At 37.2% G+C, this 20,040-nt stretch overlaps 1 protein-coding gene across 2 annotated transcripts; it reads left to right on the plus strand.

Annotated features, from left to right (window-relative positions):
- The first annotated feature begins 21 nt into the window (after positions 1-21).
- On the plus strand, positions 22-13,387 carry TSPAN19 (tetraspanin 19). 2 transcript variants are annotated; one of them, XM_030003098.1, is made up of 10 exons: positions 22-1,140; positions 2,426-2,581; positions 3,176-3,268; positions 3,362-3,434; positions 4,486-4,616; positions 5,898-5,972; positions 7,798-7,908; positions 10,349-10,492; positions 11,801-11,884; positions 13,061-13,387. In XM_030003098.1, exons 3-10 carry the CDS (start codon positions 3,203-3,205, stop codon positions 13,133-13,135), a joined length of 759 nt encoding a protein of 252 aa, XP_029858958.1. In that variant the 5' UTR covers positions 22-1,140; positions 2,426-2,581; positions 3,176-3,202; the 3' UTR covers positions 13,136-13,387. The 2 variants fall into 2 exon arrangements, with proteins under 2 accessions (XP_029858958.1, XP_040976485.1); XM_041120551.1 differs by lacking the exon at positions 11,801-11,884.
- The last annotated feature ends 6,653 nt before the right edge of the window (positions 13,388-20,040 follow it).

A 20,040-nucleotide genomic window follows, 5' to 3' on the forward strand; every position in this document is an offset into this window, starting at 1 on the left:
CCCGCCGCCGCGCTGTTAAACCGGCGGCGTCACCACGGCAACGGGAAACAGCGGCTCGGAAGGCAAGCGGGAGGATCCAAACTTCGCCAGCGGTTGGCGTTTCGCGCCGGTGGGCGGGCGGCGGGCCCCCGCGGAAGGGCGCTGTCGTCGGCGTGGGACGAAACACCTGACAGCCCTCTTTTTCGTGGTTTTTTAAATTTAATTTGTTTTGGTTTTAGTCATGGACTGGAGTTTAGTGTTCAGAAAAAACTGGAATCAGCAATTAATCGGGCCGGAGGGGTACGGGGGGGACCCGCGGCTCAGCACGCCCTGCCGCCTGCGCCGCGGGCAGGGAACAAAAAATAATAGTTCAAAAATAAAAAAGGTCGGAGAAAGGCGCGTACAAATTATTTGAGAGCTGGAGAAAATGTCCCGTCGGGGAATTAAAGTCTCCACACGGTTCAGTCTGGCGAAAGCGATACGGGGCAGGGAGGGTGTGGACAACAGTGTTTTAGCGTGTAACGGTGTCTGTAGGGAATGCGTCTGTCCCTAAAGTCTGGTTAGGAACGCCAAGGTGCAAAGACAGGTATAAGAGAAAAATAAGAGCTGAAAGGTAAAGACAGGTTTTACGTAGAAAAGGAGCATTTCTGTGAGAAATGGGAAGGATCTGCCAAGGGCAGTAGGGGTTTCTCCCACCTGAGTACCTTTCTGAAAGACTTACGGACGTCAACCGCAAAATACCAGATTCAAGGGCAACCCTCTACCATTTTCTGACTGGTGTTACGGATGAGCAAGTCATTTAAATCTTAAAACAACGGAAACTCATCCGTTCGAAATCCACCCTGCGATGTCTCGGACTTTACGGAATCATGTAACCGGTGAGATTTTCGGTGTGGTCAAGTCTTCGAGCACGGGTTGAACCTGCACTCGATGCTTGTCCTGTAACGCCAGCTGCTCTGCTGTCAAGGTGACTGAAGGCCACGGGCACCATGTCGGGCATTTAGCAAACGACTTCGCCAATTAAAAAAGGCGTTTCTGTAGGCCCGTCGCCTGTAACCAGGAAGTCAGGGGGATCAACAGAAAAAAAGCTCTCTGTTGTGAGGATGTGGTTAGGTTGTACTTCAGGAAGAAACGTATCATTATGGGACTGTGCTCGTTAAGGTAGGACGGAAATATTCGGAGCTGGTAAGGATTTTCTTGTGAAGTAACAATGTAAAGTAAAATGTACATCATTTTATAAAGATAATATTTCTATTTTTCAGATAAATAATTTAAGATAAACTGAATTATTATTATTATTATTATTATTATTATTATTATTATTATGGCTCAAAATAAAGCATTGAAACCACATAGTTATTACAACAGAAAAATTGCAGATGCCAGTGTTCAAGTGAAATATGTAGCCATTCAGGGGTTTTTACTAGAACGATGCATCTCACCAATGTTTTTAATACATTCTGGTTTTGAAAATTCTGATGAAATTTAATTACTCTTAAAAGTAGTGGATCTTCTTCAAGGGAAGTGCAAAACCAGTTATCTAATACAGTCTGTAAGTTTACATGGTGCATTATTGACCCAAATCCACTGTGGAGCTAGTTTGAGAAGCTTATAGCTTTCTTCATTCTGCGATTCAGCAACAGAAGTTTTATAATCCAGGCAATGAGGATCTTGGCAGGGCAGGCAAAGCTTGTGTTTGCAGCATCTTTTCTTCTGATCAACAAATTTGATACATATGTAACATATGTTTTGTATGTAAAATAAGTTAACGCAAGACATTTTTTGACCGCAGAAGCTTCATCTTTGTCATTTTTTTTCTGTGTTACAAGTAACAGCAGACATAACTTCTCATTGTAATCAATCTGTAGTAATTCTGACGGAAGACAAGAACAATTCCTCTCAAACAAATCTCTTTGCATTAGAAAATACTTTCTGAAGGGTATGCCTATGCTGGTTATGTTCACACGTCTGTGCATGTTTGCGTGCCTGCCTGCTTTATACAAGGGAAGTGTAGGACAACTGCGGTCGGCTGCTATTGCAGAAACCATTTTCTAACGCTGCTGCTCTTGGACTCCTCTCAGCTTGTACCACAAAGTCAGACAGAGCAAAATGCTGGAGTATGTTTACAGAAGAGGCAAGACAGGTGAAGGAGAACATGAGGTGGGGGACAAATGTGTGAGTTTCACTCTCTGTGCAAAAATCTTGATAGGCCCAGAAGATACGGTATCCAATAATAATAATAATAATAATAATGATACATAAAAAAAGAAGTCCTGCATCAGAGAGTTTACAGTGCTAGGGGTCTTTCCTGCTGAAATATGCTGAACTACGCTCAAGGTGCGAATGCCTGTGTGACTTCACTGCGGTCCTGTCAACATTTGCAAGTATTTGCAAGGGCAATACAGTTGGTACTTGGGTTCTAATGTGCACTTTACATGTATTTCAGGGGCAGTTGCTATGGGTAGGGTCTCTGCTTGCCCTCCCATTGACCAAGCACCCAACTGCTGTTGATGACAGAAGTGCATTTCTTGATTTAGTTTCATTTCAAAGGAATTCAACTTTTCACATCCTGTTACATTCCACAACAAAAAACAGGAATAAAGTAAGTGGGGGTGACTGGGAGGTTCAGTTCGAAAGTGTAAAGCGTACTCCGGGGTTTACTGCAAGACAGTTGGTAGCACCATTTAATAGCTCTCATGGCTTTGCTAGAACTGTGTGCTGGATCGCACTGAAATCATTAAGCTGTATCTGCTATTTTCAACAAAAATTGAATTGGGTCATGTAGACAAAGGAGGGCTTATATCTTTACTATGGTTCTTCCTCTTCATTTCAGCTGGTATCCTTAACAATTAGTAAAAGAAGTGTATTGAAGAATATAAGGACAAGTGTATGCCAGGCTATGTAACTCTTGCCATCTCTGCAATATAAATTTTCGTAGATACATGCTGCCTCCAAATGTAACAGTTAAGAGAAAAAGTATAAAAAAATAAATACATGTGTACAATATAACATTAGAGGCAATTGAGACCAGACACCATCTTGCTCCTTCTACTGTTGCTACTATTATTTTTTTTCAATCTTTCAGGTGACTGTTTAAATTTATAAAACATTATCTGAAGAAAATAAATCCCATTGTAATTGATAGGCTTAGTTATATCTGTTTCATATTGAACTGAATATATGATTATATTTTCAGCTGTGATTCAAAACTGAAAACAGAAGAATGAAAATAAGAGATAAAATACTAATACAGAAGTACTACTTAAATGTCTTCAATGGAATTTTCTTGGTAAAAATTCTGTTTTCTTTTTCTTATTTAGCAGCTTCAAATTAATTTTTTAAAAATTTGTTGAATTAAAACAATAATCCTCCTTTTTTCCAGGCTCTGGGTCTTATGCTTTTGACATTTGGCCTGTGGCTTTTATTTGACAGAAACAATTTATTCAGTGAGTTATGTGAGTATAAATATAATTTTTCTTTTGTTTTAAATGGTTGCAGGATAAATCAACAGAAAGCGTGATGGAATTTTTTCCCACAAGGTGGCAGTATTGGATTGAAATGCATAGGTTTTTTTTCTGTTGTGTATTTATTCCCTCAATAGACAGTATGATTATCAAATAAATATATATCAGTATATCTACAATTTATATATGATTATAATTTATACAATTTATGTATTTCTCTTGGTGTACAGCTTATAGATGAATCACTGACCTATAAATCAGCTCTGTTGATCTTTTCTTTATATAATTTACCAGACTGCATTTGGCTTGCATTTGACAAGATTGTAGATCCTTTAGGTGGATATTTGGGTGGAATGAAAACAAGTTGGAGCTTGAGCCTCTCCGTACAGATATTCTTTTTTCCCAGAGTGTCTATCAAATTCTTTCACAGATAAGTAAGTTTTGGGTCACATAACAACAGCTGTGCTCTTAAAGAGTTGTCTACCTTGGCTATGCCAAGGAGCATCAGTTACCAGCTGATGGGATGGGAACCATCCAATACAGTAATTCTGGGATGAAGCATTGGAGATGGAAGTAATGAAAAACCCTGTTACTTTCCATATCTATGGAAAAATGGTTAAAGTGGAAAGGGGAAAGTGGCCAGTCACAAAGGAGGATAGCATTGAATCTGAGTATGGATTTAATGAGAACAATATCTATGTCCACATAAGATTTGTACATGTGCTACTAATTTTTGGCAAACAGAAAAAATCTGTAAACTTGTAATTGTCCTCTGATTTCATTATGAGTGGTTCACATTGTTCAACTATGTTCTGTTTCCATCTCATATGTTGTTACCATCCTCTGCATTTGTGAAAATGCATCCTTTTCTTTCTGTGGCTGTAGATAGCATGAGTAATAATAATACCCTTTTATCATTCTGCTATTTCCATCCTTTCAGTAATGGTATTACAAAGATTTAATTGTTTTTCTGGTATAAGTTTTGTAAGTGGAAGTCTCAAAAAAAAAAGAGACGTGACAATATGAATGCACTGTGTTACAGTTTCTTCAGGCAAGAACCAGCTAGTGGCATATATTTCTTGTATATTACTTGGAATTGGATCTGTTATTACTTTTACTTCAGCCGTGGGATTCCTTGGAAATGTTATGGAAAACAAATGTCTACTAGTTACAGTAAGTGTAAATCAGACTCCAGCTTTCTTGTAAAATGAAAGGGAGTTTTGTGTGCATGAAAACTGTGATCCTGTCTTGATGTTGTGATTTCCACATACGGTGCTTAACAAATCTGCTGATAGAAAGCAGATAGATAAAGTCCTGGCTCAAATGAAATCTGAACAAACCTCAAGATCCTTCCATATCACTGCCTGAATATTTTCAATGACAAAACACTTGCAGTTTGATGCAGCAAAGATTTTAACCACTGTATTTATTAACTTTGAGATTTTAAAATTAATTTAGTATTGAAATTATGCAGAGTAACTCTCCCTCAGTATGTGCTCACATGCTTAGTACGTGCTGAAGAAATAAAGAAAACCTGCCCCAAAGTATTGCAGGTTGAAGGCACAGGTAGCTACAGTATGGCTACAATATCGAAATGGAGAGTATGATTAAAAAACTCTTACCTATGTAGACCTACCTGGATACTCCATATTTATATACAATTCCTGCTTTTTGAGGGAAGAACACTTTGATTTCTGAAAAACTACACTGTAACTATACATTCTTATGATCCCTTTGATCACATTTGTTCCTTTGTCTTTTGTTTATTGTCACCCTTTTTGCGTGATCTGTTTTAGACTATGTGAAGGCTGAAGCAGAGAACTGTTCTACTGATTCATTTGTTAAGCACTACTAATATCAATTGGCACTGGAGTGAGAGGAGTCCAGGTGCTATAACCAGGAATCTTCTTCCTTCCTGCTACTGCCCTAGGCATGTAGTGTTTGCCTCACAATTTATTAGATGATGAAAGAGAAAGAAGTGTCTCATTTCCAACTTCCATGGAAGTATGTAGTATCACAATATCTAGATACTGTGGGTGAAAATTTGGTCTCGCTGAAAATGAACAAAATGAACTATCTTTTTGTTTTGTTTGTGTGTCTTATAGGTCAAAGGAGTCCTTGACTAGGCATGAGACTTAGGTACCTTGATAACTCAAACAGGAAATAATGAAATAAGAGTTTTCTTCAGTGGAGCACAGCTGCTTAACAGCAGCTTTTGTGCCTCACTTCCAAGAAGGTTATGGCTTTGTCAGTGAGTTGTGCTTTGCCTGAAGCCTGTCTCTTAAACTATGATGTCACTTTCTGAGGGTTTCCGGGAAAAGATATTTCTTCCTTTTGTTGGAATTACTCTAAATAATAGTCATGAAGGATTATACATGAGCTTCTGGAATTTTTTATTGCATTGCTCACTTGTTCAATATTATGTTTAGACATAATTTGTTTTTTTTTTTTCAGTATATGAGTTTTCAAATCCTGGTGTTTGTTACCCAGATGGCATTATCAGTGCTGATATTCATGAAAAAAGAAGAGGTATGTAAATAAATTATGTGAGACTGCTGATAATTTCAAAATAGTTTCTTGCAATTAATTAAAAAAATTCTAATAGTCAATTCTCACTGTATACTGCATCACCATTTGTTTGAACTTGAGTACTCTACATGTCAACGAGGTATAGCAGAATATATGGAAAACTTAATTTGAGGAATTCAGCATGGTTCAATAGTTGTAAAGGGGAGTGCATGGAAATATATTTCCAGTTTCTCCTCTGCAACAAAACATACTCTTCCTGTGGAAGCAACAGTGTAAGGGACAGCTTTATTCCTTTTTGAGGGATGACCCAGAAAGTCCCTCTTTCCTGGACATCAGCAGAGGTAGGAGAAAGCATTAGATGCTAACCTGTGTCTGCTAGCAGGTGATAATAGTAGTACGCTGTGCAATTGATAGTAGGATTCATTGGTATCACGGCATGCAAAGTATACTAATGAATTACTAATTTTATTGCTTGAGCCTGTGTTTTAGGTCCAAGTAGAGATCTAATATAAAGAATATGTATCTTCGCTTTTAACAACGGGAAGCAACAATAAATACCGACATAGCTGTTGTCACTAGTAACTGTACTGCTTTGAAGCTTTATTCAGTAATTTATTTTTCTAAATATAGCAACTCCAATAGCTTGAGCATTCCTCACAGTATTATATGGAAGGTGATTTGTACTGAATCCATACCGGTCCGTCTGCTTCCCTATTCCATAATTGCAAAATCTATGGTTTGAGAAAACCTCCCAGGACACTGGTCTCATAAATTTCATACAGTTCTTCAAATCCTGCTGCTATTCAGGCAGGGTACAGCACAAATAAATCAGTTTTACTCCATCAAAGTGAATATGTATCATCAAGATTTCTTCTTTAAATGTTAATTTATAATGATGGAGTCCTCCCTGTTTTATATGATGGTTTTACATATTGAAAGATTTGAACTGTCAGGAATGAAGCATTCTGGAGTCAGCTATTTGTGCTAGGAAAATTGGCTGAAAGATTGCAGTTAAATTTATTTTATATCAACTGTAATTGCACTTGATCTCAACCTTAATTAAGTGTTACTGAAGTATAATAATTGATGGTAACATCATCATTCACTGTGCAAGCTTTTGAATTTTGTTTTTAGGATGGCTGTAGCAAGGGGAATGAGTTGGCGAAGCCTCATTTTTTTCTTGTTTTGTAATTAAACCTTTCAGTGACCTAGGAGATCTCCTATGCATGTATTCCCTGCTACATTCTCTATAACCACATTTTTTGTGATCAGCTCATCCACTTCAATTACTGTTGAAGGTATATTTTAACAGTCTTTGCAAAGATACCTTATCTGGGGCCAACATGAGCTACTAACTCCCCTAGCCCAAAGCAATACATGTCCTGGCCAGATTGCATGATGCTCACAGAAGTTTGTATCACAGTAGGTGTAGAATCAGTTTTGGTTTTGTGCTTATTATTATGTGGTGCTGTGCTTATTAAAAGTAAGTATGAGAGGTCGGATTTAGTATTTAAGGACAGATCAGGTGCATCTAAACTATGTTCCCTGGCTCTTCTGCCTCCATTTGGCCTAATCATCTTGTATCTGCCTGTGCTGTGTATGTGATTTGGGTCACTTCATTATCTTCCCCTTTTGCTTTCAACTTTCCTTTTAGTGCAATGGCTATAACATGTCTTACATCATACTTAGCAAATCGATTAGAATGCTGCAGCTTGCAAGTAACCCTTGAAGAAACCTGAATATCAATAAAAGATCAAGGATTGTACCATCCATCCATACTCTTATCAATATGCATATATCAATTGCTATAAATATTTATGAACAGGTCCACAATCAGTGGAACAACAGAATTGATGAAGTTATTTCTGAGTACGGGAATGAGAGTCTGGCTGAGCAGGAACCTGTGTGGAACATTCTGAATGCTGTGCAGCACAACGTAAGGAAAACACCCCACAAAATATCACCACCAAAAATACTGCATCAAACAAAAATGTGTATACTAATCAGAACTTACTTTAAAAAAACAGCTCCTTTAGTAAAGGATTAATTTTTCAAGATCCGCTGCTAATATCTGATGTGGGTGGGCAGATTCCTTGCTGTTATATGGAGTATTATGGATAAGATTAGGCTTTTGAAGTACTTGTCAATGTATGTAGGAGCAGACAGTTCTGGTCACTGAAGTTTACTGCAGCTGAAAAAAACGGTGGGTTACCTAATATCTTTGGCAGTGCTAGATATCATAAAACACTTGGTCTGCTTAGGTCTCAAGACTGACCTGAACCATGGACAAGCAGAGATGTTGTGAGGTCAAAGCAGAGCTCCTACTGTGAGAGCATTTGAATAGGTATTGCGCTGAGACTCTCTCAGAAATAATGCTTAAAGCCTCAAATGAGCTTGCAAATCAATACTTTCAGCACACATACTTAATTATTAATCATAAAAATTTTTGTGGCCTGGCAGGATGTAATTTGTTTCCTTTTTCAGAAAAGTCCTTTAAAGCTTTTGTATGGGATCAATTATTTGGAAGTTGTTAGCAATGTTTTTGACCAGTGGCCTACTATCCACCCTCCAAATTAATTCTTCATCATGAGCTTTTAATTACAAACACTACAGCTGAACAGTTTAATATGGTTTAATATGCTTCTATAGATGAGCTGTGAGTCCCTTAATATGATTTCTTGCAGAGGTGAGTCACATAGTCTTGGCAAACATTGAAGATAATTTATGATTCCAGATAACTCACGAAGCATATATGTCTAGACTCAAGATTACAAATGCATTTGTAATGTATATTTAAAATCCGTTCTTTGAAAAGCTGGTCTTCTCTCATTGCATTCATGATTTCTCTAGTGATTAATGGTGACCCCATTATGTCAATGGTGTAGCTAGACTGTGCTGGTATACCTGAGCTCAGTTTTATTGAACTGTTGTGGGAGCACAGATTTCAGGAAAGCTACCTACCCACCACCTACCCTGGTGGGCATGTTTAAACTGTGGCAGATCTCAAAGTCTTGTGGATATTTTGCTGTTGGTATCTACGCCAGATAATGTATCAGATCTGCCAAGGTGAACTGTAATCACACTTTTGAATGAAACACTGACATCCCCAAGTCTTGTGTTACATGCTTCCAGCTCTTTACAATATCATTGACATCTGCCATGAGAAAAATAAAAAGCCTAATATCATGAATAGTATTAGAGAAGAACTGTATTTTTATATATTTTTGGTAATATTTAATGTACGGCTTAAAGCTGGTGATATTTTTAACTGAACTTACAGAGTTGTTGACATTGAATGTTTTTACAGAGAAAGGACAGTTTTGGCTAAGTTACCTAATTTTTCAAAATTTAGAAGCAGTATTTCTTGGAATGACTCTCCAGAACACAAAATGAGATGCTTTTGTTTAGCACCTCTGAGCTAAAATATGACAGACTTTTCATCCCACAAAACAATTCAAATATTTCTGAAGTTTCATCCTGATTAAAAAAGAGAAACTTGGAATTTCCTGCATGACAAGAATTCCATTCTCCAAGCTGTTTGATGGTTTGGCTTGGTTTTGTGTTACTGGTATTGAAATAGATTATAGGGAGGAGCTAGCTGATAATCCATTTGAACAGGGCACAGTATTTGCTTTGTGCTTCAAGTTTGAGCTATGTGTTCACAAGAGATCAATTGCTGCTAAAACGCAAGTTGGAAAAGGGAAACTTTCTAAAGATCTCTTGCTAGGAGTGGAGAATTTTTGCAAATATGACATTAGAATTGACAAAGGAGTAACTGAAATTTTTCAAAATCTAGTCCCTATTTAAGTTTCTAGATCAGAGTAAAACAGAGTGTCTGTGTTTTTATTTATTAAAATATGTTTTATAAAATCTGCCCCCATTTATTGTATTCATTATGAAACAACATTCTTTATGTTGTTTCCAATAATGTATAGTTTTCTTTCTTCTTTTTGTTGTACTTCACAGTGAGCACATCCTTAATATAGCTTATTGCTTACACACAATTTCGACATTGAAATTACTTTGGAAGTTTAAGGGTGGTAGTCAAAATGTTCTACTTTAATCTGGGTTTGTAATTTTTTTTTTCTATTTACATGTGTTCTAGAATAGTTTAGAGACTAAAAGAAAGTTCCTTTTGAAAGTATATTTTAAGATCATATTGTTCTTAAGTCTGTACTATCCAGTACATATCATGGGAAATGATACATACACAAGCATGAATCATCCCCTGCAGAAACCTCTCCCTACTGTATACAGAGGGAAACTATCTAGCTATTTTAATCAACTAACAGCTAGCACTTCTTGGGGTGAGAATTCCTCTGTGTGACAGCCTTTATAGGTGTTAGAGTTACCAAGTTGCAGGATTTCTATCCTAGATGGAATGCTGTGGAAGATACAATGTCACACAGTGGGAAAGGAATAAAAACAAGGAAAATAGTACTCAAATCCCATGTTCATGCACAAAATCCAGTCTGAAGAAATGGTTTTGTGATGTCCCGAGGGATTCAACATACAGTATGGTAAGAAAAAACCTTTCTTGAAGAATGTAACTTTAGCTACTAAATGTACTTTGGAAAAAAAAATATTCAAAACATGTTTTCCACCAAGACTTGGCTTACAAATGCCAAAGTATTAATAGTATTCATTGTTTTGTCTTTGGTCACTCTGAAGCCTTGGTTTTTAGTTGTTAGGTGTCAGTCATGTAGGCAGTTGTAAATTAAGGATACTTCAAGAAAGCAGGAGTTGTGCCTGATCAATATCACAGGGACATTTAGTAGTGGTTTAAGAAGTAGTAACCATCTTGGCATTCAGAAATCCATGCTGTGCAAATCAATGATGACAATGGAAAGTGACAGTATATAAAAATACAGTACATTTCCCACTTGTAAGTACTATTCATTACTTAAAGAATGTCAGCAATGTCTCCACCTGTTTGTATTATCTGTTTCCAGAGATCTCCAATACTTTACAGGATAAGAGGAATGAGCAAAGCATTGAAATATGAGATATGTTTCCTGAGACTAGTTCATTTACATGTCTTAATATCAAGGGACCAGTTTGCATAGGACTGTCAGATATCATCACCTGAGCTGGAGCAAAGTGATACATATTATTCTCTTCTGTAAACCCTCCAGTGTTAATAGGACTATCCAGTGAGAACAAAAATTCAATGGGCAAAGGTTGTTTCTTGACAATGCAGGACAGTAAATAATAGAAAGGATGTTGTCAAATGACACCTAGTATTGTCTTCCTTCACTCATTAGTTTGGAATTGTTCCCTGTTTCTACAAACCCTTGTCATTATTAAAAGATCACTTCAAAGTGTAGAAAGCATTTATTTATAAGTTTTATTATATTTATAGCTATTTTAAGCTATGTGATAGTTTATAATTTATTTTTAAAAGCAATATAATAAGCACAGACTGTAATCTGGAAAATATGCACATCCATTTCAGGATGCATAATGCATGAGAAGCAGTGAAAACTTGAAAATATTCTTTTAAGCATTTACTTGTAAGGTAATCTCTCAGTTATACTCACACAAAAGCAAATTCCCTTTTGATTAAGTCACAAGCTCTGGAACACTTCCATACAACAATATCAGTTTTACTGTTTATCTGTTTAGCTCAGATAATTTTAAAAAGGTTATAGCTAACTCTATGCAGTACACATTACTGATGTATTTGTTTTCTGGCAAGTAAATATCAGAACCCATCATAACATGCAGAAAGTTCTATATATTTTTAAAGTATGTTCTTATACAGATGCAATATGAATTCAAAAGTTGAAATTATTTTTCTTGAAATCTGTTCATTTGTACTTGCTTAGGGGTGTGAAGAATATTTAAATACATGGTTTGAAAACAATGTTTTGATCTTAACTGCAATTGCTATCAGCCTGCTAATTACACAGGTAAGAGTACTCTTCAGCAAAAAAACACAAAATATTGATATTCTGCTGGAGGTAAAAATCAATTCAGTGCCATTTGGCTTTGGCACGCTCTCCAAAATTTTGTAAAGCTTTCCATCAATTTTAAGTCAAGCACTGTTTACCAACAAACTCTGTTATATTGAAGTATCGTCACAGAGGTTGGTGTCCAAAGTTTGTTGAACAAAATGTTTGACCTGACTTGTGAAAGCAAACAGCATTGCAAAGATGGGAAGCAGTTAAAGAGAATGTAAAATCTGTGGAATAAAAGACCTCTTTTGTCCTCTATTTGTACAGAACCTAATCCACGAATATGCTAAATCAAAAAATGCTAAATAAAAAAATAGAAAGTCATGAAACCCTTCCCCCCACATATCTATGAAAAAAATTTATTGGGCAACAAGGAATAAAGCTTTCAATATCAAAACAAAATCGTATGAATAATGGCAACAAGAATTGGTTGGTCAATCCACAGACAATCTGAAGGTTGAGTACCATCAAGCAGGCGAAGGATTTTTAATAATATCTAAAATTGTGAGGTTAAAATGAGATTAGTTCATTTTTACTCAGAGAATTAAAAGTACAACCTATTTTACCTCTTCCATATGTGGTACTTTCCCATAGAGGTATGTAGTAAAAATAGTCCAGCTATGCAGTGGGCCAGTTCACTAATGAAAATGTTTCTTATTCCTACTCATCTAATCCTCACTGGTGCAGTACATGAGTGTATCATGATCTTCAACGTACTGTCATTGACACCTTCTTGTCAGATGGGAAAGAGCTGTTATCCCCATTCAAGAGGTTAAGACCAAGAATCATAGAATCATTTAGGTTGGAGAAGACCTTGAAGATCATCAAGTCCAACTGTTTTTGGATTCATAGGGCACTGCAACACTTAACTGAATTATGTGCCACTTGAAATAGATTTCAAGATACTTCTGTGGATGTGGGCCCAAGTGACTTGCTGGAGGTCACACAGCAAGCCTGTACCAGAGCAGAGAATTCAGCTTGTGTATTCAGGCACATGTCCTGATCATTCTCCTTTGTATCCTTCTGCACTGTCATTCATAGGAGCCAGGTTAGCAGTCAGATTGACTCAGTCATGAGTGAGTATCAACACTTTCTTTGTTGTTTTTAACACACCCTTTTTTCTTTTCTCAGATATTTTTGATCACACTAACTGGTCAGCTATGTAGAGACATCAGCAAGAATAATATTTGGCCAAATGAATTATGAACTCTTCAGAGCATTGCTGTGGTCCAAGAATTATCTGATCCGTGCCTGTAACAGTCAACGATATTACTTCCACTAAAATTTGGGTCGCGCTCAACATATTGTAATCACTAGGATATTAACATTTGGGCTTTAATATGTTTGTTTGTTGTTCATGGCTATGGATATGATAGTATGCTACAAAATTATGTGTGTTAAAGTCTGAAGTACTATGCCATTTACTAGCTGGCTAATAAAACTTCCTGGTAAGCTGAATATTAGTTTCCTGAGTCTTCAGAACAATTTGTTCTGAGTGTTGTAAATAGTACTGTATAGTATACTGCACTTCGAAACAGAAGAAACCCTTTATCAGGTCCAGCTGAGAAAAAACATTTACAAAACATTGCTGATACTTCTTTAGGCCTTTACCTTTCCTTCCAGTCCTTTTCTGTATTGTCCTTCTCTGTTGTGTGATTTAATCTCCAAAAATTTCGCTGAGTCTTACAAATATTGGACTCTTGTCAGCTCTTTTCCAAGAAGTGTTGTAGTAGACATCTTTCATCCTTGCTGAATGGCTCTTCCCATTCATTTAATCAAATGGCTTCAGTGGTTTAGGTGGAGTAAGCTTGAAAAGCTAAAACATTCTCTACCCTCTGAGCAGTGAGGTGATCTGGAATATCTTGAGGAAAACTGAGAAAGGCGTGGTATTACAAGCGTAGGTGGTAGCATTATTACTTATTTTTTGTCTAAAACTTCCCATTTCAGTAATCCATTTTCTGGTGCTTATAAATTTGGTAACTTCTTTTTATTTAGGCTAAAAAATTTCCATTTCAAGTGCCTTCCACAGGCTGAGTTTCGTACTTAGAGAACTTCAAATAAAAGAAATGTGTCAATTCAGAGGGGAATGGTGTGCTTGGAACAGAATCTGCATTCCAAACTTGTATTTTTTGTTCTGCCACCAGCAAAAATCTAAGGAACACAGTGATGAAGTCTCTCATCCCACTCAAATGTTTATCTGCATTAAGAATGGCAGATACCTGTTACCTTGATGTCTGTGATAGTTTAAGAACTTTTAATCTTGTTATTGATGTAATTCAGTCTGAGAATACAATCTGAGAAGGATATTAAATAATAATAAATAAATCAACAATAGTTTTTTCAGTAATCTTCATTTTGCAATTTACAGAGTACTTCAGAAAATTAAGATCAAGAATCTGAATTTTAGTTCATAAGTATAATTCTAAAATATAAAGATAACCTAACTTCACTGTAACAAACATTACATTTAAAAATTCCAACAATCTGGTAAAATAACAGAGCTACTTTTTCATTAGAAAGCAGATCCATTTCATTGACTAGGTCTGTGATACAGAGCAGGATATAACAACTATTTTTCACTTATTTTTTCCATGCATCTAATATTCAACATGGAAACTGAAAACATCCCATCTACTTACAGAAGCCTTTCTTGTCACCATTCACATCCCGTGATAGTTTCAACTCCAGCTGAGCACTGGCTTTCCTGCATCCATCCCTGCATGCTTGGGCAGTGTCTCTCTTTTCCTCCTGGGTAGCCCATTGCCATTTCCACCTTCTGCATACTTCCTTTTTGTGTTTGAGACCAGTACCCAGTTATCCCAATTTTGTGTTTGAAACCAGTTGACCGTTATCCATACTAGCCTTCTGCTATGCTTGCTCAATTTCCTGCACATCAGCATGGATAGTTCTTGCACTCTGAGGAGGTCATCCTAGCAAATCAGCCAGCTCCTTGGGGTCTCTTTGCTCTTCATGGTAGTCTCACTTATGATCCTTCCAAGCAGATACCTGAGCAATCACTTGCTCACTTATTTTGGGATTTTAAAGTCCACAGTCTCATGGTCCTTGCAGATGAGATCCTTGATCTTTGCATTTCTAACCAGTTCTTCCTTGTTTGTTAGTAACAGAACCAACAGATCATCTTCTCTAGCTGGACTGTGGATCACCAGCATCAACCCAGTATTGTCAACACACTCCAGAAATCTCCTGGGTTGCTTGCCCCAACCCATATTGCCCTTCTAGCAGATGTCAGGTGGTTCCCCTGAGTGCAGGGGCCAGGAATCACAAGGCTTCCTCCTCCAGTTGCCTAAAGAAGATTTCGTGGACTTCACCTTCTTGATCAGGCAGTGCCTGGTAGGTACCTGCTATGCCATCACCTGCATTAGCTTGTCCTCTGAGCCTTGCCCATAAACTCTCAGCTGGCTCGTCAGCCCTTTGAAGGCAAAGCTCTGTGCATTGCTCCTGGGATATCAAGTCAAGTTGGCAGGGAGTGCCGCCTTCCCTCAAGAGCTATGTTTTCAGAAATGCAGAATACTTCAATCAGTGTGAAGTAGCTTCTGCAGATATACAAATACTTCTATTCAATCCACGTGAGATGGTTCTTCACTAGTCTAGCACAGTAAATTGCATCCAAATCTAATAAACACCTATTCATGTTTCACTGGTTTGTTACATTTAAAATAATTACTTATGCACTACCCCTGTTTTAAAAGGTTATTAGGGATGGGATTATCTGGGTAAAGGCAGCCATGTAAAAGCTGGACAAGTATCCTAGCGCACGTGGAGAGAAAGGTACTCCTGTAGAGTAATTCATCCAACTTTTCCTAGGTAGGTATTATAGAATGACATCCTCTAGAAATACCTTTACTTTTCTGGTTTGAGTGGGAGCCTAGCTGCGCTAGCTTATAGTTTCTACAACTTGAAATCGTTAACAATATATTAATTGGATCCCACTTTAATATTATATAGTCAAGAATTCAGAAGGCCCCAAATAAAGTCACATGGGGAATCTGAATTTGTTCCTAATGTATCTGTATTATAATATGGTTGTCAATTATGTGCTCACATACTGGCTTTCCACAGTAGGCTAAAATCCAAATTCTGTAAAAATGTACTGTGGTCTGTACCCAAATATTATTTTAAGATGAATAGAAGCAGCTCCTATTGTCCTCAGTGACAATTTGGCAAGCCCAAGTGAGAGGAGAATGTGTTGCAGTACGTAAGAAAATACTACACAAGGCCTACCAAGACCTGTCATCAACATTCACAATAAAATATACATGCTGGCTGCTAAAATCTCCAGCAAGCACACAGATAATTAGACAATAGACATATGTTTGTGTGCAAGAAGATTATAAATAAAATTGGCAATACTGCCACACATGCCGCTGGTGCTTAACAAGAATAAATATAAAAAGATCACTATTAATATAATATTTAGTAAAAAATGAGTAAGAAAGAATAGAGGAGAAAATTTGTAGGGTGGAAAGTTTTTTGGGTTTTTTTTAACGTTTTGAGATAAGAAAATGGAAACAAGTGTTTGCCAATTTGTGCAATTCTCTTAGGTAGACACTAGAGGACACAGGGGGCTTAAGAATAATGCAGGACATAGAAAAATAAACATAAGTTTTACCGAATGCCATAACATACACACCTTATACGTAGTTGACACTTTAAAACATACTAAATAAGTCTGAAGGTGATAGCCATGTGGCACTGCACTGTCGGAGAAGATGATGTTCAGAGACAGTGTGCTTCAAAGGAATGGCATGGGAAACAACTCATAGTAGCTGTGTTAAAGCTCAATAAGGTAATGAGTGGATCCAGTTCAGCTAATTTAGAAGTTGTAGCACCAAAATTAGGAGATGTCCCTGAAAGGTTTATTGGTGTGAGAGTGCAGGGGGAAATCATAACAGCATAAATTCCCTATACAACGGAGACTGGGGTTATACAGTTGCTTTCGTGTGGCCTAAAAGCACTCTGCTGCTAAAGAGGTGGTCCCACTGTCTTCTTGTCCTTAGCCTTGCTCCCATCTCTGGCTGGGCACTGGCACTGGTACCTATGCAGCTTTGTGGGAAACTGGTCCAAGGCCTTGTCTGCTCTAAAAAATAATCCTACCAAAAAAAAAAAAAAGTGATGTATTTAGGGGTTTGGTTGGTTGGTTGGTTTTTGTTTGTTTGTTTTGGTTTGGTATTTGGGTTTTTTGTTTGTTTGTTGGGTTTTTTGGCCAATACTTGTCCAGTGTAAAATATATATACATTTCAGGGGTTGGAATTTTCATTCTGCCTCTCTGTACCTAGACTGTCCTAACCCCTATGATAAAATAAGGCTCCCTCTTGCTTTCTTAGTATCTGCCCCACCATGTTATGAGCCTGGGTGCACGATGGTTAAGCTTCAGTAAAAGGACACTGAGTGCTCTCACTCACAATGTCTCATGACTTGAAATTTCAAGGTGGGTTCAACGCTTTGAGGAGAATGAGACTGAAAACTCATGTTTCCTACCTCTGTAATCGGTTCTCCAGTTATTATAACACTAGGTAATATAAGGGGATGGGATCACTGTCAGTATTACATCAAACAACTAGTCATGGTGTTCTCTGTGACTAATGTTTGGGGAATTCTCCAGGGGCTTAAGGAGAGTTCAGGTGGCTCTGAATAAATCCTACACTGCTCAGTTTAGACTTGCATTTTTATAGAGCTACAGGTACAAGCTAGATGCCACATAGCAATGAAGCAGGCACTTTGAAATTGCATAGTGACTGAAGCTCCCAGGAAATTTTTGGACAAGGTAGGGAGGCACAAATGAGCTACATGCCTGCCTACAAGGCTAGGCAGTCCAGAAAAACAGTGGTGTGAATGCCAGCTGGTTATTTTGTTTTCATATTCTGAAAGAAATAAAAATTACAGTTATTTGGTTTGCACTTATATCACCGTACTGCTCAGCTCCTGAGGGAACAGAATCTGCAGTTCCCACAGGACATTTGTGATTTGTGTTTGGTACTTATCCAAAGCTAATTTAATCAATGTCAGTTCTGTGAATGTCATGTGTATGTTCTGAATGGGAAGCTCCCATGACACTATAGATAAAGCTACTCCAGTACAAAAATCGTGGGGAACAGGTTCAGATATTTTTAATATTAGTATGGGCTAGAACAGATGGGATAATTTCAGGTATGACCTCCAAGAATTTGAGGATCCAAACTCAAAAGAACAGGACAGATCAAAGAGGTAATTTCTCTAGGATGAAAAGCTCTTTGTAATGAAAAATGGAAACCACTTTTTAATAGAAGGATACTAGCAGTTAGGACATTATCATCCATCAACAAACAAAAAAAGGAACACCGAGCATGAAAACGTAAAAGAAAAAAGTAAGGGATGAACAGCTTTTTTTTTAAGAGTAAGTCAGAGTTGCTAGCTCTTTGAATAATCACTAGCCAAGCTCCTGTTCTCCATTCTTATAAAAATATTTAGAATTCCAAAAAGAGTACAGTAAATAATATCCTTTTTGCTTTAACAGTTGTAGTGACATTAACATATGATCCCAGTGATCTAATGATATTTCAAAATGAAAGGTGACCTTTCTTTCTTTAAAGAACATTCTTAAGCCTCAATTATGCTAAATACACATGCAGGCAGTCCTGAAAAATGCTTTGATCACAGAACTTATGGAATTTATCCCTTATGACAATAAGGTGATTAAAATGATCTGTATATTTCAAATTTTGTAAAACAAAGCTTCCCAGCTAGATTCCCATCATGTATTTTCCCTTGGAAATAATACATGTTTATATTTCAATTTTCCCCAGTCTGAACTATTTTTAAGTAAATCAAATTTGTTTAATATTGACTTAATTAAAGAGTTTCCAAAGACAAAGGATCAATTTTTAATTCCAGATCAACTGGATATAACATTTCAACATCCTGAAAAGACATGGTTTTTTTTTTTTTTCCCTGCAAATTACTGGAATTTGGGGCTCCCTAAATGATCTTTTAAAATGCTTCTGTCTGCAAGTAAAAATCAGTGTTCTCATGCATTGGCAGTTTCAAAATCTTGCACTACTGGAAAATAACTATAAAATTAGCTTACAGTAAGTGTTGTCTTTTTTGTAAAAACATTTTACACTTTGGCTGTATTTTAATTAAGGCTTTTAACAGTCTTAGAGTGTGTTAATTCTTAGGGCTTGTTAAATGTGAGATAATATTTGATTTATTTCTTAAAGTTCTAGATTCTTATGTGAGAACAGTGGCTTTCATTAAAAGTTCATGTGTAGACCTCCTGGCTGAAAAGAAAAGCTTACAATAAAACATACAGGCTTAAAAAAAAGGCTGGGGGGAGGGGAGCCACAGACTTTTTTTTTTTTTTTTTTAAAAGCTTGTAAAAATTGATCAAATCTCGTATTTTGTGGGCACTTGCTTTGGCTGGAGTTGGCAATACCACATGTCTTGGGGTTTTGGTCTAGCTGCAGCTGGTTTAAATTCATATTACTCTTTGGGTTCCCAACTGCATCTGAATATTTTGCAGGCACAACCCAACTCATTATTGCAACATTCAACAGGGCACCTATTGCCTATGAACTGTAAGTTCAAATCCAGCGAATGAAAATGAAAGATGCGAGATCAATAATAACACATGCCCCTTTGTCTGTAAACACTGTATTGGGATTATCATACAGAATGTATAATTCTACCCAAATTCAATTCCATTCCAGTGTGCCCAGGGATCATGAAGTGCAGGGGGAACTTAAAGAGCCTCTCAGGGCAGGCAAAGGGCTTGACAGCTTTGGAGGAACAGACTGCTAATATTAGACATTTATGATGCCCATGGGAAGTGCAGGGAACAAGAGACAATTCCCACCTCTCCCCTTTTTGTTGAATGTAGAATAAAGAATATCATGATGTCCCAAATGGCTGGGTGGTGCAACTCCTACCCTCTCCTCTGTACGAAATAAATACAGATGGTTTACTGTTTCTTGAGACTTAGTCCTACCTAGATCTCTGCCTGTAGTTCCATGCTTTCCCAGTGCTGGGGAAGCCACAGGTTTACTATCTGGTTATCTGTCCTATTTTAATATAGGTTGCAGATATCAACCTAAAGTATTGAAGTCTAGTACAGC

This window comes from Aquila chrysaetos, chromosome 26 (assembly GCF_900496995.4).
Source record: "Aquila chrysaetos chrysaetos chromosome 26, bAquChr1.4, whole genome shotgun sequence".
Classification (NCBI taxonomy): Eukaryota; Metazoa; Chordata; class Aves; order Accipitriformes; family Accipitridae; genus Aquila; species Aquila chrysaetos.

What these genes read in the sequence shown, in the direction of transcription:
- TSPAN19 (XM_030003098.1), top strand. Translation starts at nt 3,203, where the DNA reads ATGAAAATAAGAGATAAAATACTAATACAGAAGTACTACTTAAATGTC. An exon ending in TATTCATGAAAAAAGAAGAG is followed by an intron (nt 5,973 to 7,797) that starts GTATGTAAATAA and finishes ATTTATGAACAG; the next exon opens with GTCCACAATCAGTGGAACAA. An exon ending in GGGATTCAACATACAGTATG is followed by an intron (nt 10,493 to 11,800) that starts GTAAGAAAAAAC and finishes GTACTTGCTTAG; the next exon opens with GGGTGTGAAGAATATTTAAA.